At 39.7% G+C, this 23,385-nt stretch overlaps 1 protein-coding gene across 12 annotated transcripts in view; it reads left to right on the forward strand.

Annotated features, from left to right (window-relative positions):
• The window catches only part of Dnajc15 (DnaJ heat shock protein family (Hsp40) member C15), a 71,793-nt gene that overhangs the window by 40,650 nt on the left and 7,758 nt on the right, over positions 1-23,385 (forward strand). For 5 of the 12 annotated variants that reach the window (XR_013109253.1, XR_004606428.2, XR_013109252.1 and 2 more), the window contains exons 6-7: positions 12,306-12,387; positions 19,276-19,337. Coding sequence is in view for 3 of the 12 variants with exons in the window: in XM_034498019.2 (XP_034353910.1) it covers positions 12,306-12,379 (74 nt within the window). In the remaining 9 variants the exon portion in view is untranslated. Of the gene's footprint in view, positions 1-12,305; positions 12,560-13,793; positions 18,372-19,275; positions 19,338-23,385 lie in introns of those variants that run through there. The other 7 variants (XR_013109257.1, XR_004606429.2, XR_013109256.1 and 4 more) reach the window with 4 other exon arrangements.

A 23,385-nucleotide genomic window follows, 5' to 3' on the forward strand; every position in this document is an offset into this window, starting at 1 on the left:
ATAATACACTTAAAAAATAAAGTGAGAGACTAAAAAGATCATGTTTAATGGACTAAAAAGGTGGCTCAGTCAGTAAATTAATTACTGTGCAGCATAAGGACTTGATTTAGAATTTTAGCACCTGTGTTGAAAGCTGGGCATATATATACAGATATATGTGTGTGTATGTATGTATGTATATATATGTATGTATGTATGTGTGTATGTATATGTATATATATATGTGTGTGTGTGTGTGTGTTTATATATATATATTTTTAAAAAAAGCTGGCATTCCTGTCTGTGCTCCTAGTGCTGGGGAGGCAAACACATGGCAATCGCCAGTACTCATTGGCCAGCCAGCTTAGGCATGTGGGTGAGCTCCAGATTCAGTAAGATAGAGCCCATGTCTCAAAAAGTAAAGTAAGCTGCTTATGTTGACCAACCTTGTCTATCTGTGAAGAGGTCCACTTGTTCAGAATGTATTGTCTTCATATGTTCCTGAATCACGTTGCAAATATTTTGTTGGGAATTTTTGCATTTGTCTTCATTGAAGACATTGGTCTGTAGTTATATTGTTACATCTTTATATGGTTTTTTTTATCAGAATAATTCTGGCTTTATAGAGTGCATTTGGTAGTGTTCCTTTGTTTTCTATTTTGTGAAACAAGTTAGTAACAATTGGTATGAGATCTTCCTTCAAAGTTGGTAGAATTCAGCATTGAGCACATCTGGCTTTTCTTTGAGGGAGACATTGTTTGCTGCTTAGATCTTTTGAATGCTTTTGATTGGTCTCTTTTATTTGTGTCTTCTGGCATTCACTCTGGTAGATATATATTTAGAAATTCTTCTATTCCTTCTAAATGTTGTTGGGAGCCGACTTTTAGCAGAAAGCAGCTATCAGCTTTGCAGCCATCTTGAGCCATATACCCTGACATGAGACTTGGATTACAATAGCCTATAATAGCCAAGCACACTCTGATAACATCTTGCTTTAGATACCCAGGACTTTCCTTGGGTGTGTGAGATTAAAGGTGTGTGACTTAAGAGTGTGACTTAGAGATCAGATCTAGAGACAAGACCTAAGGGCATGATTAAAGGTGTGACTTAGAGGCATGGCTTAGAAGTGAGACATATAAAAGAGAGAACAATTTGGAGTAACAGAGATTCAGACACTAGGAGTAGGAGTAGACATTAGACACTCGGGAAGAGAAGAGATTGAGTACAACTAGGAACTAGGAACTCAAGACGTAGGACTTGGACTAGAAAGAGAGACTGAAGAATAAATGGGGTTGAATCACACTCTGTCTGGTCTCCATTCTTCGAGTCCATCCTCACTCTCTCTCTTGCTGAACCCCGACCCACGGACCGGAGCGGCAACTTGGGCCAGGATACAGTGGCCACCAAGTGCGGAGTGGAGAGGTCCTCAACATTTTAGGCCGCCCAAAGTGGGGCAGCCTAGGCCCCAACATTTTTGGCCGCCCGAATGTGGGACTAGTGCGGTTCTCAACAAAGTGTCCCTGCCGTTTAGAGTATACATTTTGAAAATGTTCTCTGATCATCTTATGTATTTTATTGGCGTCTGTTGTAAGGACACCCCTTGGTCTCTAATCTGTTAGTTTATGTCTTTTCCCTCTTTTTATAGATTAACTCTGTTTTATGTATTTCTTACCTAATCTCTTATTTCTTGCCATCTAATAGGTTCAGGGTTATCTAATTGTTGAGGTTCATTATTGGGTTGTTTATTTGAGATCTCAAGGTGCTTGCACATGTGAACTCCTATCTCTCAGATTTTTAAACTTAAAACTTTAAACTTGCCTTGATTACCTTGGCTGTGTCCCAGAGATCTGAGAAGTTGTATTCTTACTTGTTTCTAGGAATTTTTTAAATTTCCTCTCTGGTTTCTTGAATGCCAAACTGTTCATTTAAAAATGTTTTGTTTATTTTATAAATATTTTTATAGTTTCTATAGTTTTTCTTCTTGTTAATTTCTACTTTTATTCCACTGTGCTTCAATAGGATTCAGGGGATTATCTTGATGTTTTCTGTTTTTTAAATAGAGAACTGTTGAGAGAGCTGTTGAGAAAGATGCCTATTTTCTATCTATTGAGAATATTTTGTATATATCAAATAAGTCCAAGTGATTCATAGTGTATATTTGTTTTTTTTTTTTTTCTTCTCCCATATTAGTTCTCAAGTTTGCTGGATTGCTGTGTCGGATGTGTTCTTTCCAGCTCTACTATGTTTTTCACTTACTTTCATCAAGTTTAATCGTTCCTGTTTTCCTAAAGGGGACTATCCTCCTTCTTCCTCCCTGTAAAGTGTTCCATTAAGAAGTTTCTTCAATGGTGACTCCTGTCATTAATTGGCTTAATTTGTGTTTATCTTAATATATCTTTAGTACACATCAAATTGGAAAGATAGTTTTGCAGGGTATAGCATTCTTGGGTCCCTAGTTGTTTATTTTTAGAGTTTGAAATGTTTCATTCCAAGCTCTTCTGGCTTTTATTGTTGCTGATGGAGAGTCTGGTGCGATTCTGGTATTTCTGCCTTTACATATGAGTCAATGTCTTTCTCATGAGGCTTTTACAATTTTTTTCCTTTACTTTATATTTTTAACATGGAGCTCTGTAGATATCATGTGTTTGGATATGTACTTCTTTCCTCTAAGTTTGTAGAGTTTTCTGCTATAGTTTTGGTAAGTAGTCTGTCTACTCCATTTTATTTTACCTCTCTGTTCCTTCTATACCACGAATTATCAAGTCTAACCTTTTCAATGTGTCACAGATTTCTTGAAAATATCAATTATGCACCTTCATTTTCCCCTTAAATGTATCTGTATTATTGTGTTGGCTCAGCTATCTACCACCAGACTTTGTTCTTCTGAATAGTCTTGTTATTACTAATGGTATCTTTTGTGGTTTTTACTTGATTAATCATTGCATGAAAAAAAATGTAAACATGATTGTTCTCCAGTATGGGTGAGGAGGAGGTTTATGCTATATATGAGGGAGAGCATAGCCAGAGGTGTCTGAAAGAGTCCTGACTGAACCAGGGCCATAATAAGAGAGAGAAAGTGAGAGTAAGAAAGGAAGAAAAAGAGAGGTGAGAGAGAGAGGGAGGATAAGGGACCAGGAGCCAAGAGGCCAGGAGGGAACCAGGAGACCAAGAGACTGAGAAGTCATGTAGCCAGATGGCTGAGGTGATAATGATATAGGACTCAGAAAAGCTGGGGAAGGGCAGCAAAGAGGTTTAGGGTAGAGGGTGGACTGAGAAGTGCTGAGAGGAGCCAAGGCTGTGTATTGGCTGTGCTGAGAAAGAATGGTGCCAGAGTTTACTTTGATATGTTAAATAGGCACCAATGTTGTCCTGAATTTCTTAAGACCTAGCCATCCTCTTCATTTAGTTCAAATATTTGCTTGGCTCCTTTTCAGCAGTTCACTCTGCTAAGTTTTTACTTACCATTTTGTTCACTTTATAGACTTGCCAAGATATTGGATAAATTTCCTTAATTTCTTTACCATTTGTTCTTCTATATGATCATTGATTCTTTAAAAAGTGAGCTTCTGGATTTTTTTTTCCTCAGGCATTTTCACTGTCTTTAGTTTCAGGGTCTTTAATAGGGAGTTGGTCGGTAGGGCATGGCATGGTGGTATTTGTGTCATGTGCCTTGTGTTTTCTTGTCCTGTTTCTGCTTCTGTTAGAGTGGGTTTGTCCTTCAGTTTGAGTTTCTCACAAGAAGGATATGGGGAGAAAAAGTAGTGTTCTTGAGAACATGAAAGAAAACGAGGTAAAGGGTACGGTATGTAAGCACTGTTGGCTCTATAGGAGATGCCCATTTGGTTTTGTGGTGCTTGCTGTCAAACCCAGGCGCTTTAGTGCTTTACAGAACTACTCATGAAATTAGTTTCTCTTCTTTTCAGTCTCAACTTATGTATTTAATTATTTTTAAATGGATACTAATAGAAGTAATATAATTCTTATAAAATTTCGTTTTTGTTTTTTCCACAACATAGTGGCAAATCTGAGTTCCAGGCCAGCCTGCTCTTCAGAGTGAGTTTCAAGATGGCCAGGGCCACACAGAGAAACCCTGTCTTGAAAAAACAAACAAACAAACCCAAAAATGAAACAAACAAAAACAGAAGAGGAGAAGAATCTGTGCCCTTTAAACAGGTTCAGCTGACACTGATTTAGAAACAAAAACACTAAACATTTTGTTGTTGGTTTTTTGTGAGGAAAAGGCAGAAAGAAATGGAGTAACTGCAGGAGAGGATTGAGCACTTCAGAAAAGAATGTGGGGGAAAACTTGTAATTTTGAGCAAGCCTGTGCATCAGTGAAATGACCAACTAGAGAGACTGATAAGTTAGAAGGCATTTCACTTAAGTCAACATAATGTTCTTTTATGAATCAATTATATAAATGTAGGACAGAAATCTGGCAGTGTTTGTGTGGAAAAGAGCCATGGGGTATTCATGCTCTCAAAGCCTACATGCTCCTTAGTATTAAAAACTACAAAAAAGTTTATGCAGTCTTGATCTGTGTGGAGGATGTACCGCGTCGTCATTAAAAACCAGGTATTCCAGTCTTCTGCTCTCATTCTTCATTCAGCTCACATCTGTCTAGCCAGTGCTGCTGAGCCTGCGTCATTGTTTTAAACACACCTTGTTGAGATAAGATATTCATATTTGTTTAGCTAAAGTGTGTATGTCTCAGTAGAGTGTGACAGAGCGGCAGATATTTGCAGCCATCATCACAGCAAACTTTAGAACATTTCGGTCACCTCCAAAAGAAACCCTTTTCCTGCTTAGGTTGTTTCTTTTTTCTTTTTTTCTTTTTTTTTACTTTACTTTTTTTTTTTTTTTTTTTTTTTTTTTTTTTTACCTTGATACAAGCGCTAGAGTCCTCTGAGAAGAATCTCAGTTGTGTAAATACCTCCAGCGTGTTGCCTGTAGGCAAATGGGTAGGGCATTTCCTTGAATGATGGGTGATGTGAGCAGTTCCTACCCATAACATGGGGTTTTAGGTGCTATAAGAAACAGGCTGAGCAAGCCAGGAAGCTAAGGTGCTCTGCGGCTTGCTCCACCTCTTGTCTCCAGGTTCCTGCTTTGCTGGAGTCCCTATCTTGACCTGTGAATGTGATGTGACATTTAAAGTAAATAAACTCGTTCCTCTCTGCATTGCTTCAGCCATGGTATTTTATCCCAGCAGTAGAAAACAGACCAAACAAACCCACACTTCCAACTTTTCAGTTTTATTCCATTGATCATGTCCTTGTGTCAGTACAACAAAGCCTTGATTGTAATTGCTTTGAAAGAGGTTCACGTTGTGCAGTGTTAGCCCTACTTATTCTTGTGTTGCAGGATTGTTTGGGGTATTCTGGGTACCTTTCAATTCTGGGTGAGTTGTACTATCAGCTTTTCAGTTTCTACAAAGGAGTTTTGATGGGAATTATCTGAATCTGTAGAGCAATTTGAGGAGTGTTGCTGTTGTAACCGTGTTAAGTGGTCTGATCATGGTGTGGGGTGTTTTTTGTGTATTTAAATATTCTGCAATCAGATCTATGTTTTGTGATTCTAATTTCCTATTTGATGTTGCAAATGGGGTTATTGTCTTGGTTTGGTTTTTGAGTTGTTCAGTGCAAAATGTATAGAAATGCAATGATTTTTGTGTTTTGGGCATATATTCTACAACCTTGAAATCATTAATTCTAATACTTTTGAGTGTGGTCCTCTTGGTTCTTCGTATATAAGATCGTATCATCCCTTTATAGAGATTTTGAACTCTTTCTTCTCTGCTGCCTTTGTTTCTTTTACTTACCAAATGCCCCAGTAAAATGTTAAATACAGTTGATTTTTAAAAAATGGACATCCTTGTTTTTAATTTGATCTTAGGGGGAAACTCTAGTCTTTTGCTATTGGGTGTGGTATCAGCTCTGTATTCTGGGGGTATCCCTTATCAGATATGGGAACCATGTGCCAAAACAGTACACTCTTTTCATTGTTTCTACTTCATTGGCTACATTTATCATGAGAATTGCATTACATTACACACTTTTCACCTGTCTTCTATGTCTAGGGGAGGGGCTTTTGTGGAACCCAAGGATAGATAGTGTCTACAGTTTCATTCCTTCCAGCAAAGAGGTGTCCCTTCACCCAGTGGTATGAGTAACACAGAGAGACCTAAGACATGGTTACTTCCTAACAATATCAACCAACCAGAACCCCAGAGCTCCCAGGGACTAAACCACCAATCAAGGAGAACACATGGAGGGACCTATGGCTCCAGCTGCATGTGTAGCTGAGCATGGCCTTGTTGGGCACCAATGGGAGGAGAGGCCCTTGGTCCTATGAAGGCTTGATGCCCCAGTGTAGGGGAATGCCAGGGTGGGGAAGCAGGATTGGGTGGGTGGGTGGGTGGATGGGTGAACACCCTCATAGATGCAGGGGGAAGAGGGATGGGATAGGGAGTTTCAGAGGGGAAACCGGGAAAAGAGATAACATTTAAAATGTAAATAAAGAAAATATCCCATTAAAACAAAAAAGAAAAAAGTAATTAAAAAAAAAAGACATGGTTACTTCCCAAGGAATTTATTATCTAATGATTGCCAGGCTCAAGCTTTACAAGATTATTAAGAAGGAAATGATTTCAGTCTTCTCAGTAAGAAAGAAGACCAGGGATCAGATTATGGGTTTGAATAAAATAAGAAAGAAGTAACCAGTATTATTATGGGAGGAAATTAGTCTGAAATGTAATCAGGCCACATGGTGTCGACATAAATTTTAAAATGAAGTACATATCCGTGAAAGTATATAAATCAATAAATTATTAGAGTGGACCCAGCAATGTAACCAATACCTAGATTAAGAAATGGCCTCAAACTCCTTTTGTACCCAAGGATGACCTCTTGGTCCTCCTCCCAGTGCCAGGATCACAGGTGTGTACCAGTATGCACTCCCAGCGTATCTTTGATTATTGACATTTGGGAACAGCATATATGAATGTTCCAGGTAAGAGTCCTTTGTATTGCAAATATCTCCTCTCTGCAGCTTGTTTTTCTATATTCTTAGTGATGTTCAGTCACGAACAGAAATCTTTAGTTTTAAAGTGGCCCAGTTTGACGATTTCATTTTCAATGGGTTACTTTTTGTTTTAAGAAATGTTTGCCTCTTTCAAGGTCATGAAAATCTCAAGGCTATGATGTTGTTTTTAACAAAATCTCAAATGTTCTATTTTGCCAATAAAGACTAGGGAACCAAATGCTGGGATACCAGCCTGCTAGTTCAGAGAGACAGAGAAAGCACCCAGCTGACCTTCTTCTACAGCTGACATCCCAAAAGGAAGTTCTCTTTCACCATGTGGTCTCAAAAACTGAATGTCCCTCCCTTCTATCTCCTGTCCATCTCTCTATCTAGTAGATGGCTACTGTCCCTTTTCTTGTCCTCACCTCAGAGACCGAGTTCCCAAGATTTCACTACTGGCTGTGTTTCTAATGGCTTCAGCACACAAACACACTCCCCTCTATTCTTATTAATTAAAAGTTTATTACAAGTTTTGAATTATCTGTGTCTTCTGTGATGCATATGTGAAATGTGTGCTTTGTTTCATCTGTTAATACGTTGAATTACATTGCTTAAATTGTGAACGTTCATGAAAGCCAATGTTGCTCTTCTGATCCAAGCTTGGTTGTGATATTCAGTCTAACTGGAGAAGTGAGCATAGTGTTTTTTAATCTACATTTGTGAGAGATACTGGGCTATAGTTTTCTTTCTTGTGATATCTCCATCAAAGTTTCTTATCAGCAGTTATTCTGGGCATAGAAAATGATGAAATATGTTCTCCTGTTCGTCATTTTGTTTAGTTTGGTTGGCTTTTTGCTGGAGCTGGGATTTGTTGATAAAATTCTGGCTAGTAATTTAATTACAAAGTCAGTTCCTTAAGTAAATACGATGCTTTTGAGTTTTCATATTTTCTTTTAATTGGTTGTGATAAGCCACATTTTTTTCATTTTATTTTTTTCTTTTAAAAATTTCAGTAAATTTTTCACTTTAACATGAAAGTGATTTTTTTTTTTTTTTTTTAGTGTGTGTGTGTGGGGAGGAGAGGCTAGAGGGAGAAGTGAGCGTGGGTCACTGTTGATGTGGCATATGTGTGGAAATCAAGTTTCTCTTTCTACCTCCTGAGTCCTGAGGCTAGAGTGCAAGCTTTAGCAAGTGCCTTTACCTCTGTGCTTTATCACAGGTCCTTTATTTCTCCTCCTCTTCCTCCTCCTCCTCTTCTTCCTCCTCCTCTTTCTTCTCTTCTTCCTCCTTCTTGTTTTAAAAGAAACTGAACTTTGAATTTGTTGAATCTCTCTTGAATGCTAATTTATTTTGTGACATTTTATATTATATGTGAATTATTTCTAAACATTAAGACCCTCTAGGTGTGTTGTTGGTTTCTATCGTAATTCTACTCGTATAGAGTTGTGTGTCAGTGCTGTCCAAGCACATGACTTGCATTTTTCCCTTGACCTCTGGTGATTTTTAAAAAGTTTTATTTTTGTAATTATGTGCAGGTGCTTGAGTCTGCATGTAGGTATGTGCATGAGAGGGAGGGGTCTGCAGAGCACCCAGAGGCATTAGATCTCTTGGAGCCCGAGCTAACAGGCTATCAGCTAGGGATGTAGGCTTCTGGACCTAAGCTCAGGATGGGCAACAGTGTTCTTCATCTCTGAGCTCTCTCTCTAGCCCTAGTGTCTTTTGTAAAAATACAACAAATAAATTGACTAGAAAATTGAAGTATATACCAGAAATGATCTATAACATTTTGAAATAATTCTTGGTTTCTAAACTTGGCTGGCCACTGTCAACAGGACACATTTGTGGGGCAAGTGGACTGTGCCAGCAGAAGGAATAAATGGTAAGATTGAGTGAGCTCAGACCCCATGAATTTCAGAATTGAGAAGAGTAGGAGTAGAGCCTACTCTTCCTGCCTACCTGTACCTGCTCTGGAACACATAACCATGACACCCTACAGAGAGGACCGTGACAATCAGTCATATAGGGAAAACACCTGGAGTTCTTCCCCACCCAAATAGAACATCACTTACATCTCAAAGTAAGCCAATAGGAAACATCTATCCCTGACTCCCACCCTACTTCACAATATTTCTATAGTCCCTGTCCACACGGAATAAAGCACACAGTTATTTCACAGAGGATCGTCTGCGAGTGGCTGTTTTATTGAGCTGTAACATTTGGGGAAGAATTCTCTTTCCTGAAGCATTTATCACTGGACCTTGGACCCACCTGGCATGCGCTGCAGGTAGTGGACCCAAACCACCTCTCTTCTCTTACAAGAACTAAGAACGGTAACACTCTGGCTTTTCCTGCCTGACAGAGACCCATGGAACCTGTTTGTCCCAGTTCTACTTCACCCTCAGGGCAGACAGAGGGTGACTCACACTGCTGATTTTTATTTATTTTACTTTTTTAGTTTGCTGAGTCTTTCAGAAAGTGTTACAAGTTTGCAGATTAAAAGTTGAATGTGCTTTGTAGGGTGGAATGTTTTATGTATATCAGTTCAGTCACATTTGCTCATCCCGTTATTTATTTTGATGTTCTAACTCTTTCTCTAGTTATTTCAATGAATTATTGAGAGAAGTGCCTTAAACTTCCCAGTGATTATAAGCATGTGTTTTCCCTTTTGGTGCTGTCAGGGTTTTCTTTATATGCTCTGATCCTAAGATGTTAGGCATGTACAAAATCTAGATCTCATTGTTTTATCCTATTGACAAATTTAAAACACGGGAAATCTCTATTACTTCATTTGCCTTAAAGCAGTTTTCCTGTGATAATTAGCAAAGCAATGCTCACTTTTTTTTATTGATGTGAATATATTACTTGAAAACAACATTTCCTTTAGCCAACATCTCCTGGGCTAATGTTTTTAATAAAGAAACCATATCAGATCATCTACATCAAATATGAATGTAATATATGGTACTATATGACATTTAAATGTGCAGTGTGATGAGTTTGGGCAAAGACTTCCACCCAGGTAATCCTTGACCTAGCAGGCCATAGATCACATCCATCACTCTAAAGGTTCCATCTGTATTGTTCCTATCCATTACAAGCCTTCCAGGAAGCAATGACGGCTCTGCTCTCATCACTGTAGATTAAACATGCCTTTTCCAGAATTTGAGGAGAATGGACTTGCATAATTAGTGTCTGGTCTGTATAGGAAAAGCAAAGCAAACTGATAGATTTACACTGTGCACTTTCCCAATCAGATGTCTGTAGTGAAGAACTGCCTGACTTAGAAACCTTCTGGTACTTTTATACTGATGTATTTGTTCTTTTCTCAGCTTTCTTATTTGTTTTCAGAAGAAGGGTTGATCTTAAACAAGAGAGATAGTAATAGCAATATTTAGTGGAGGTACAAACATATACAAATTATCAGGAAAGGAGAGGTATGTAATTAGTAGAATCGAGGGGACTCATCCCCCCAAACTGAAACGGACTGGAAAATTAAAGAGTGTATTTTTTTCTGTTAGTTATAGGCTATGCATCCTATATCTTGCTATCAGTCAGGATTTGGGGCAAGAAGCAGATATTTTATATAGGCCACATAAGAGTGCTTCTAGTTGATAAAAACTCATTCTGAATTAAACTACCATGAATGGGGACATAGGAATTATAGCTTTGGCTTAGGGACTCTTCCAGGTAAAAGGAGTACATTGAGAGTCATGAGAGCCAGTGTGAATTTTCTACCTAGTACATAAGTTACAAGCCTGGTGTCTCCATACTTCAGAGGAGTAATGGAGAATTCAGGAGTATTCTGAATAAACGATCACTGTTTTATATGACATTAATTACCATCAATAAATATAACGTTTAATAAGACTTTTACTCTATGGGCCCTTTTTTTGGTTTGTTTATGTTTTCTGTTTATGAGCCTATAATGACTTATAATTTAAATAATCAGAATGCATATTGCTCAATTAAATATTATAGCTAAGATCACTTAATATTTTAATATTTTTAGAACACACAAAATGCCTCACAACTCCTTGCTAAGTCAAACATTTAAGCAGCTGATAAAGACGAGCCTTGCATGCTCCAAGGTCATTATTAGAGATAATCATGAAATCAACTTACAGCCACAAGGGTTATGAACTTCCTTTGTAATTCTCATTGTGTACTCCGGGTCACTGTGTGATATATTCCTTAAATGTTTCAGATCTTAGTATGAAAATGTCAGTGGTATCCTCAAGGGCAAATGCTATGTATAGCCTTCTCCAGCTCTACTGCAGCCTGTGTGTTGATCTGTTTCTCTGCTTGCTTTTTCCTTTGTAAAGTGTTGGGGTAGTAACAGTAGAAGACCTGACTAAGGCCAAGATAGTTTATACCTGTACTGTCTAAATGTTTTTGATTTCTTAAAAGTTATTGAGACTTTACCATGTTTTCAACAGCCATAGATAGTTTGTACTTAAGGGAATATTACAAAATAAAAGCAGAGACTGGGAACTGCACTGTGGTCATTAGCTCAAGCATTAAGCAATGGCAGTGTTGTAGAATAGAAGTTAGGGCTGTGGGGTAGCTTTGATGTGACAGTTTGTGGTGTTTTGAATGTCAAATACGCATTGTTTATGGTTATGGACTCTGTATTTGAAATTCACCCCAGTTTGCTGTTTGCATTAAAAAGAATTCATTGCAAAGAACTCTAAAAAAGAACTGATTTAATGTTATTTGAGGACATTGTAAATCTAAGAATCCATTATAAATGTTGTACTAGAATCATTTCAGAGAACAGGGAGAATTTTTTCTAGCATTATTTTTATCACTGTTATTGTTAGTTCATTTATCATACCACTAGAAACTATGCGTTTGCCTTTTATGCATGCATTTATTTTTTTGAAATTATGATAAGACATGAAAAGACCCCCTTAGATGGATTTACCTCTTTCTTAAAGGTAATGAATATTTATTGCTTTTAAAATGTAGCTATGGAGAAACTGTTATTTTGTTTACTTAATAATATACTTAATTTTAGAAACTATTCTGGCCAAATATCTATATGGTAACTATATAACCAGTGAGTATTTTTCAAGTGATTATAACTTAAATTTTTCTCATAAAATGTATTTTGATTGTTGGGTACCTGTAATACTTTACTAAATAAGTTTAATTTGTGCTGTTTTGATTTCTGGTAATCCTATAGTATAGTTTCTCTAGAAAAAAATGTGTGAGAAAATCCCTGAGTTGTTGTTTTCCAGTATTGACTTTTTAAAATGTCAGTAATAACATAAACCTTAATCATTCATTTCTCTTTGTCCTCCCAGGTGGATCTCCTTACTTAGCATCCAAAATAAATGAAGCAAAAGATTTGCTCGAAGCGTCCAGCAAAACTAACTGATGTTGAAGGTCCGTACCAAGGGAAAATGAAAGGCAAGACTTTAAAAGTCCCTCAGAAAAATGTGGAACGTAGTCGTGTCTCATATTGACCAAGTCTGTTCTCTGCATTAAGTATGCAGCAATAAAGCCTTGCAGCCTTGCTCTGGAAGTTTCCTCTGGAAGGGACTTCATATGTTCTGTAGCTGGTGCTTTTCTATATCATTTCCTATGTGACGTGTTACTTGTAAAGACCTTGGTGATGGTAGTCTAACCCTCTCTCTGCCCCTAACACACACAGAAAGGTCCGACCTTCACGATGGCATTGGGATTTCTGGGCAGAGCAAAAGCTTCCTTCTTAAAGCTTCTGCCCTGTCTCTTGCTTTAGAAGAATTTGAGACTCTGCCAATGCCAAGGCCTTTAGGTGTTTTTGAAATCAAACAGTGACCACTACATCATGGGGAAGAGATCCCAAATGTATGTAATTTACTAAGTGATGACTTGTGGTGAGTGTTTGGGACTTTAGGGGAAACTCTGCCCTCTGAGATTCTACAGCTGAAGCATGAGGACATGGAGAGCCACTAACATGACTTAAGATTTACAAAACTAGCCTATGAGGAAAGGCTGGGAAAAGCTGTGAAAATCTAAGGAGGTTTGCATTTGATTATGGTGTTCTTCCTATGCTGTATATGTATTCAATAATTCATTCCATGAATATTTATTGACCCAGCTATGATGCATAAGGTAATGTAGCGGGTTCCCTGAGAGTCACATGTATAAACCACTTAAACCCAAAGTTTTACATAGAGAAAAGATGAATTATGAGTAATGAACACTACCAGACAGGTACATATCATTGCTGATGAAGTGCAGTAAGAGAAGTGTGTTTTAGATCTCAGTACTTGAGAGGGTCTTCCTGAAACAAATGGTAGAACCCTGGGCTTAAAAAAAACAACAACAACAACAACAACAACAAAAAAAAACAACAACAAAAAACAAAACTACAAAACACTGTGTAATCGGTGAGTTTGTATTGTTTCTCCTGAAATCAGAATTAGCAGAAGCAGGCATGCCAGTCGCTGTGACTGGAGCACAGATTCTCAAAGGTAAAAATGATGGACAGAGTGGCTGTGAAAGCAAGCCGTTTCTGACGGAGAGCACGTTTGAGTCACCTCGGCAGGAGCTTGGCGTCTCCTTCACTTCACCTCACCTACGCATAGCCTTGAGGTCAAATTTCCTTTTGAAATTTCTCTTCCAGTCATATAATCTTGAACAGTTACTTGGTTCGTGAGTCTATAACCTTCATCTGCAAAATAGAGAAAATAATCACATCTAGGACGGAGGTTGTAGAGAATAAAGGTATATAAGTAATTCAGCATGTAGCAAATGTTTAAAATATATCCCTCACTTTACTGCCCTCACTTTATTTTATCTTTTAGGAAACCTCAGATGAAGCTTCTGTATACATTCCAGTAGTTCTTTATTCTATCCTTGACCCTGATTTGGGTCTGACATAGTGGGCATGCTCATCACCATCCCCTGCAGCATCACTGTGGCTAGAGGAACCACTTCATGGGGTTGCAAGGCAGAGCTGGTTGTTGGCTGGATCCTCCTTCTATGGGCTTGTCCACAGAGCTGCAAGAGCATGCTCACCCACAGCAGGAGACAGTTGTCCAGGAAACAGGAAATAGAAGCTGCTCACTTCATCCTTGGTCTGGAATCTGTCAAGGCACCATTTCTGCATACTCAGTTAGCTAAGAGTTGTAGAGCCTGCCAGATTTGTGGGAGCCCTTTGTATCTCTGTCAGAGGACTTTGACCCCTTTATCATATCAGTTTTAGGCATTTTTTTTAAATCGGTCATGGAGAGGGGGCAAATGCAGTGGGACACACCTTACCTTAGCAGGTTAGATAAGAGGATTGCAAGTTCCAAGCCAGCCTGGGAAATTAGAAATACTTGAGAATGAGGAAATGATACAAACAAACAAGAACCCAAACATAAGAAGAGCTGGACCTCTGAGAGAGCACAGGATCTGTGCTGGATCAGTTAATTACAGGCTCTGGGCCTAAGCTTCCAGAGTTTCAGTTCACATAACTGCCATTTGGGGTAAACATAGATCAGTAGTAATTCTCTGAATGGTAGTACAGCTTTAAAATTGGATTTTGACCAACTATTTACCCTCAATTCCTCGTCTGTAAAAAGCTTATTTGAATGGTTACCTATCTTCAGTAAAAACTGCTTCTCTGTGTTTCCTGTCACAGCCTATTCTGCTCAATTAGGCTTTGTTGATATTGCAGTTTCTGTTTACCCTAAGAGGTTAAGTCTGAGAATAAGAAAGACCTTTTAAAAACACAATTACCGGACAGAGAATGTGTACTTCTGATGAACAGCTAAAGGGGGTTATGCAGGGACAATTAGATCATAGTCAGCGGTGCCAATCTGCAATGCAATGTGAAAGGTGGACCGTGTGGTGCAGAGGAAAGAATAGTGACCGTAGCAGACATTGTTCTGTTCAGTCTTCAGAGCATGCCCTGCACTTTTGAACAACATTTAAAAAGTTTTCCTTGGTTGGTACTGAGTTTTACCACTGTGATAAGGATACAAGACTACATTCATTCTTAAAATGCTCAAACTAAATAGAAAAAAATACTTTTAAACACAGGTGACTTTTGCTACTACTTTTCTATTAACAAGGAAATTCAAGAGTTGTGTTACTTATACTTATGATTACCCAGCAAGGCCATTAAAGATTGAATATCTATGTGAGGAAAAATTTTGGTTGTCATGGAAAACCTTGAATACAGACAAGAGCTTTCTGCAATTGATCTTCAACGCCCTTCAAAATTAGCTTAAAAGAGTTTAATGACATTTGTGGGGACAGATGACTCACCCAGATCCGTAATGTCAAAAATTTCTGGGGCTTGGTCTGCTTAAGGTGAGCTGCAGAGACCCCTTTCCCGGAGAACTGTTTCTAGGGAGGCTGCTCCACTCCACAGTGGGAAGTGTGCTGCCATCCCCATCACTTCCCAGCTCCTTCCGGGCACTGACCTCTGACTGTGGGAGAGTCTGATGGATGGGTCTCTGTGTGCCAGCATCCTCCCTTGCTTTTAAGGAAATGCTACCAAGCAGCATTGCAATTAGCACTAAGTCAGTATCATCCAGTCATCAAAAACATTTTGTGAGTTATGGGCCAAAATTTTATTAGTGGGTAGTTACATACATTAGGAAATTAAAATCTCTGTCAGTAGAATTTATTAGCTGAAGTTTTTGAGGAGGTTCTCTGGCCTCGTTTTTATACGTAGACTCTAAGTGATCTGGATCGTAGCCTCCAAGCAAAATGGCTAGGCATGGTAGACAGGAGAACATTCCTTCTAATGCTGCCTTAAGAGCCGAGCAGCTATTGTTCCCAACTGAGTGCTTCTTGCTTCCTTTTATTGTTGCTGAGCAAAAGAACTTATAAAAAGCCTTTTTATATAAATAAAAACCTTGCTCAATTGAAATGGAAGTTCATTAAGTCATACTCAGTTTACTTCCTGCCGTGATAACCCATCCCCCGTGCTCTGGTCAGCAGGGCCAAGCAGCACCTTCGCCTTTGACACTGAAATCTGAGCTGCCGTCTCCTAAGAAACCCCTTCGTTTTTACAACCATTTATTTATTTGGTTTTAGATTAATTTCTTTATGTATGAATATTTTGCCTGCACATATGTATATGCATGTCTAGTGTCCAAGGAGATAAGACTGGGCTGGAGTTATGGATGATTGTGAGCTACCATGCAGGTAATGGGAACCAAACTCGGGTCTTCTACAAGTGCTAGTAACCCTGAACTATCTATCACTCCAGCTCCACAAACTAATATTATAATTATACCTATTTGCTAAACATCACCTGTTTGCTAAAATTATACCTATGCAAACATTCTACTACTTTATCTTTTAATTTTCAGAGCTAACCTTAGACATGGGTGTGACACTTTTTTTTCTCATACTACAGGTGAAGAAACAGGCTCGATAGGACTTTAAAATTCCTTTCAAAATGGCAATTTCTTTCTTAAAAGGTGAGAGTAGGGTCTCAGTCCTGAAGCGATACACCAGGTATGTTGGAAGGAGTCAGATGATGGAGTTTCGATGACTCCATGATCCACGTCACAAGAACAAGCATCATTCTGACTTGTTCTTGTGACCTGGATCATGAGTGTGAAATAGGCTTGTGTGTGGAAGAAACTAGTTCCAAGCATCAGAAGCAATGGGTAACTGCCCAAAAGCCTGTAATCTTCTAATTGCACTTAGCAGTCTCAGCTGTAAGGTTGAACAGTGTGAGTTTTCTCCAGCTCCGGACTGGGGGAATCCCTGATGAGATTTCATTTGAAGCATTCTGTTGAAAGCAAATGATAATGTTCAGGACTCAGAATAAAAGGCATGTCACAAAAGGAAAACCTGACTTTGGGGAATAAAGGTAGTTCAGTAAATTAACAAAACCAGACTGAATTTATTGAAAGGAGCAGAGAAGCAAGGAAGAGATGAGAGAGAGAGAGAGAGAGAGAGAGAGAGAGAGAGAGAGAGAGAGAGAGAGAGAGAAACCAGAAGAGAACTTGGGCAGCTGGATGCTTTTGTAGAACTTTAAAAGGTGGTTTAGGGTGCACATGTGCCTTGGTGCTAGAGCCCCTCCCTAGCCATGTGGAAGGTCCTGGGTCCAATCAACACTACAAACACAAAAAATAGTCACAATGTGTTTTTTATAACTGAGTTATATACCCATGCCATGCTTTTATTCCAAAATTAAAGTTGCATTTGCACACTGAGGAAGTTTCCTGGTAGATTCTACAGAGCATCAGCCTCCAGTAGGAGACTGTCTTGAGAGTAAACCTTAAATGTCTGCAGTAGTTATAACCACAGGATGAAATGGTTTCAGTATTCATAGCAAAAACATGAGCTCTTGAGTGTCAGGTGCACTCAATGTCTTAGTCACCATTTTGTTGCTGTGAAGAGACACCATGACCAGCGAGCACAACTCATAAATCATTTCATTGGGGCTGGCTTACAGTTCATAGGTTTAGTCCATTATCATGGTGGCCTGTAGGCAGACATGGTGCTGAAGATAGACTGAGATCTTTCCGTCCAGATCCACGGGCAGCAGTATGAGAGCGACACTGGGATTGGCCTTGGCTTTTGAAACCTCAAAGCCCACCCCCAGTGACACACTTCCTAATCCTTCCAAATAGCACCACTCCCTGGTGACCAAGCATCCACATCTATAAGCCTATGGGGGCCGTTCTTATTCAAACCACCATAGCTATGCTCGGAAAGTGTGCCCCACAGCTACTGCATTGACTTAGTCGTGTCATCTGCATTGCTGGTGCTTTTGCCCTTTGGCTCTGTGAATATGGATGTTCCAGCTTTGAGTTTGTAGGTGTTTATTTTTGTTCCATGCCTCTAGGACAGAATGAGATGACCTAATGTTTGTTCTTGGTGGTGAGCTAGGAGATTCTGTGCATTGTTGCCTCTCTCGGGATATTCTGAGATGCCGTACAGGGCAGTGTTGCAGAAGAGCGGCATGAACACAGAAACAGCCTTCCCTAATTAACCCCACATGGATCTGACGTCTGCTGTTCACTGGCTGCCTGATACTTAGCTAGTCAGACTGTCTTCTCTGATCCACTTCTTGCTCACTTACAGACTGTATTCCTGCCCCGCCCCACACACATACCTTAAAAGTAGGGATTTAAAAACAATGTAAAAAATGCACTATTTCTTTCTGGATAACAAAACTTATTTTTTTAATACTAAACTATAAAGAAATGAAATTGAATGCTCTTATATTTGCTTTCCTTTAAACATCATAAAGGATAAACTGTATGATGCATCTATATGTTTTTTCCCAATACAGTTAAAATAAAATCTTACTTGCCAAAATTGAATTTACACTCAATTTTTCTGTTGTAGAACTCTGGAAAAGTACCTTGTGTATTATATAATCCCATCTACGTTGTGTGTTCTTTATTAAAAGACTGAGGCATTTATCTATTTGAACTTTTCCAAATTTCTTGAGCTACTCAGAACAGGTGCCCCTGCAGACGAGATATTGACTGGTTCATTCTAAAGACAGCTATTGAAGCCAGGCAGTGGGCTGCAGTTTGTAATCCCAGCACTCAGGATGCTGATGGAGATGGGAAGTTTTAAACCAGCCTAGGCTACATAGCAAGACCCTGCCTGGAGGGGGAATGAATCCAAAACATGGGGATTTTTAGAAGCTATTATTAAAACCTGGGTTTTTTCTTTTCATGTCAATAATCTGGGGGCAGGGGGAGGCAGGGAATAGAAATCAGCCCAAAAATACTTTAAAATTTATTTTCTTAACTGTCTGACAATATAGTACAACCAAAGTAAAGTGTCTGGTTCCTTGGTCTGTTTTCTTGTTCATAGTTTCTGGTATTTTTACCAGTTGTTAGCCCTCAGCACTTTTAACTACAGACGAAATTTCACAAATAGACATGTGGTAACAGAAATGCTGACACAACTGAGCCGTCACCCCCAGAATGTATTAATAACTATGTCTACACAAGTAGATCTTGCAAAGAGAAGACAAGGGCAACTGCGCAGCTCTCAGCTGAGGGGAGTCTACACACAGCCGTTTCTCTTCTTTGGCCTCCCCTTCTCACCTCTCATGCTTGTGTGCATGGAAACATGCCTTTGCATGTATGTGTACTTTGCCTCTCAAACACACACATCCATACAGTCACATTCACCATGGACAGTTGGACCCGCAGCGAGCACTACCTGTGTTGCTATGTTTTACATAGCCTGGGAAGGTCTCGTTGGTGCCATTATGAGCACGTGTATTCACATCCATCAAAGAAGGGGATGGACATTATTGGGCTAACACGACATGAAGGGATAAAGTAGAAGCTTGATTTGTTTTAACAGGAGGAATATATTATTCACAGCTGTTTGATGAAGTAAAAGCAAAGCACAGAAAGAACTACACGGTGAGCATCTTTTATCTGACCATTCATGGGATTTGTGTAAGGAGCATCAGTTTTCTGTACAAATATTACCATGATATGAAACCATGTGGCAGTCTGGCATGGGGGATGTTAATTATTAATGAAGAGGAAAATCAGAAAACTTAAAAACAGGTAAGAAGTGATGAAATTATTTATTTGTTTTTGTTCAAAAGGTATGTTAAAGCAACATCTTCTTGCATGTACTAACAGAGATCCATAGACACTGAATATCACTCTGTTCCTTTTTTAAAACAAGACAAAGATAGCTAAGGGCAGATGCTCAGATCTGCTACGTGGCTCAGAAATGCCCTCAGCCCATTCCAGCTTCACCTCCAAGGCCTCTGAGTAAGGTCAGCAGGTCCAAGGGCCTTTGAGATTTAACAAGGTCACAGGAGTAGGGGATCTTCCCTCACAGCCTCATGGACAGTTACTCCTAGAGAATGAACAGTCCAGGTAACAAATGTGTCCTTTACCTTTCCTGACCAGAAATATCTGGATCTGAACACCTAGTTAGTTGGAGGTCAGCAGTAGGTCAGATGGTAATTGTTCCAAGCTTCACTCACAGGGGCAATGGGAATTGCTGTGGTATAAATTGGCCTAGGGGACAAATTGATCAACCTAAGGAGGTTTTGTAGATTTTTCGTGTTCCAGTTGCTGACTTTCTGGACTGGTTGAAATGCAATGTAGCTTTCCATTAGAGTTTGTGTCTCTCCCCATCTCAAGTCTCCTCCTGAGACAGTTTAGCCTCAGGGGCATCATGAATCCATAATGGCAGGAAAATCTTTCCTTCTAAGAAGTCCCTGGTTTTTTCCTACACAACTCTTGGCCTTTTTCATTGTGCTGTACTAGTTCCCCCTGCATCCATGAATAGGCACAGGACATGGATAGGCACACTCACACACACACACACACTGGTGATGGTTTCTGCTGACCCACACATGTGTTGCATTCTCCACCCAGCTTACATAGGTGCTTTATTTCACCTTCTCAAGTACCATTCATCTGCCTGCCGAGAGTGAGTCAGCCTGACAGGAAAGGCCTGCTTGGGAATAATTAGGGAGATACATACCATGCTCTGGACTCCTTGAGAAGTGGTGTCTAGTTAGGGTTTCTGTTGTTGTGATAAAAAACAAACAAACAAAACAAAAACAACAAAACAAAACAAAAACACCACAACCATAAATAACTTGGGGAAGAAAGAGTTTATTTCAGCTTACAACACTCAAGTTACACTCCATTGCAGAGGAAAGTCAGGGCAGGAACTCAAACCAGGCAGGAACTAATGCAGAAACCAGGGAGGAGCTCTTAACTGGCTTGCTCCTCATGGCTTGTCCAGCCTGCTTTCTGATATCACCCAGGACCACCAATCCAGAATGACACAGTCCACAGTGTATCACAGGCCATTCTGGTGGGGGCATTTTTTCTATTGAGGTTTCCTATTCCCAAGTGATTCTGGCCCGGGTCAAGTTGACATACAACTAGCCTGCACAGGAGGTGCCCTGTGTGCATCTTTATGAGGCACAGCAGTGTTGGCTTCTGCATCTGCAGAACTGCTGGTGTGGAAGCATCCTCTCCTTATGTCTATTCTCTGGCTCTGTTTGACTGTACAGTCCAAACGGCCCTAGAGCTTTGGGTCTTTCTGCCAAAGCTTTTAGCATGCTGGGATTACAGGCATGTCCTTACCCCATCACACCTGACAAGGTCTCTGGTCCATGGGGAAGCAAGCAACTCATAGAGCCTACTACAGAATTCTGGTTTGGGAATTTTCAGTTGTAGTTTGGGTTTAGAGTTTTATTTCTAGCCAGTCTTTCACCATTTTGCAGGTGGCTGAGAAGTCTGTCTATTGAAGTCTACCCTGGGTACTACTGAAACATTGTAGTACCCAGGAACTATTTGGAGCTTCTTCGATGAGTTAGGCAATGCCAAGCAGATGGTCCACAGAGTGTAGAGAGCTGTGTGGGCGACACGCTGCAATCCTTCCACACTGAAGGAATGAGGTTTTCTTTGCAACCCAGCCAGTCAATAGTCTGACTGTACCTTGAAGCCAATTAGTGAGTTTTCTCTGAGCCAGGTAGAAGCAGCTGGGTAGCATCTGTAGATGCCTTGGCTCACTGTGGTGGGATCTGCTCAAGTTCAGCTCTCCAGGAAGATGTTTTTCACTTAACACAGCTCTCTTTGGTCATGCTTACCCAGCATTCCATTAGGCAGAAATGCCCACTTGTATTGCCACTTTGGGTGGGGGGTGGGGAGGCAGGTATCTAGTCTTTTCTTCATATTGCTATTGTTTATGATGATAGCTCTTGAGAAACTACGCTCCCAGCCAAGGTGCTTTGGGAGTGCAGAGAGAGCAGCCTTTGTGTTCTCATTCAGGCCCTTTCTGAAAATTTGGAGGTCTAACTTAATTGAAAAATTGTACATGGTTTCTCCTCCCTAACCTCTCCCAGATTCTCCCCAGCCATCCAATTGCACACTCTCTTCCTCTATAGAACAAACAAAAAGGGCAAACAAACCAGAATAAAACAATGAAAAAGTACAAGAAAAACATACACACAAACAAAGCCCATTAAAATACAAATTAGAAATGAAAACATTGGGGAGATTAAAAATAAACAAGGCAATATGAGATTTAAATATATATATATACAGAGCACCAATGAGACTATTCTGTGTTGCCTATCCACTGCTGAACATGGACCTGCCCTTAAGTGTGGTCTGCAGACCCTGTGAGACTCTATTGAGAAAACTAATTTTTCCTTTGCAATAGCTTATCAGTTGGAGATAGCTTCTTGGTTAGAGATGGGAGATCATACCCACTTTCCCCTCTCAGTTCTAGGACTCTAGCTTGAACCCCATGTAGGCCCAGTGGCCCAATAAAGATTATCTGAGGACTTTGTGTTCCATTTTATAACATCTGTATGATGGCAACACCTGAGTCTTAACCAAGAAAAAAAAATTTTAAACTTGAGTTCTGGTCATCTGTCTCTGGAGCTCATGTACAGTTTGGCAAGACAAAGCCTAAACTGTTTAAATTAGATACTCTTATTTAAACAGTCATAAGAAGTGTGTTCTCCTGAGTCACTGGACCTATGTAAATCCCTGGTCACTTTCTGCTAACAGTGATCTTGTGGCAATTCTGTCAGCTGGCTTTTGGATCCCTGACATAATGACATGGACCTTAGGTAATTGTCTAGACATTAAGGAGATGGGCTTCCCACCTGTGCACAGTTGCTTTTCCAAAGTTACTTCTTTTCCCTGTCATTCTTTAAGATGTCCTTGTTCAGCTTAGTTTACATTTCAGAGACTGTTCACATATTACAACAGCAATAAGTACATTTTAAAAGAATAATATTACCAGTGAGTAACTCCAACATCCGTTTCATAACCATCTCATATTTAGGGAAGGAGTAATCCCTTTAGTACATATAAAGAGGCAGGGCTTCAGGGAATGTCTGGAAACAAAGATGCCAATCACCAGATCTGAAGCAACGACAACAAAGAAACAGTCATCTTTTCTAAAATAACATTTGCCAGTGTGAATGGCCAGCAGAGAATGCCTGCTTAACAGCCAACCAAAAGCAGGTTTATAACAACCTGGGGAAGGAGACAGTCATGGCTGGCAGTCATTGAGTGCCTAATGTGGCTACCATTGTTCCTGTTCTCGCTTTTATCGTAACAAGACTGTTAGCTATTTTTAACCTCATTTTATACAAAGTGGGGCTCAAGGGCCAAACTACCTTTCACAAGTCACACAATCACTAAAGGAAGAGTGGGCTCTGTTCCCAGAGTCTAACCCCAAAGTCTCTCCTTTTGTTGTTTCTCAGGCCAGTGCCAAACTCACCCTTATACCTTTCAGCCTGCTCCTGAGTCCTCACTCTCACTTTAAATTGGAAGCTGGTAATTTATTAAACCTACTCAAGGTAGTCATTTGTTCCAGCATGAGCACAGTCAAGGACCTCCCTGCTTCACACAGCATTTGTCACCTGTCACATTACATTTAGGGCACCAAGCAGGCATCTGCTGAGACAGACAG

The sequence above is a fragment of the Arvicanthis niloticus genome, chromosome 3 (assembly GCF_011762505.2).
Source record: "Arvicanthis niloticus isolate mArvNil1 chromosome 3, mArvNil1.pat.X, whole genome shotgun sequence".
NCBI lineage: Eukaryota > Metazoa > Chordata > Mammalia > Rodentia > Muridae > Arvicanthis > Arvicanthis niloticus.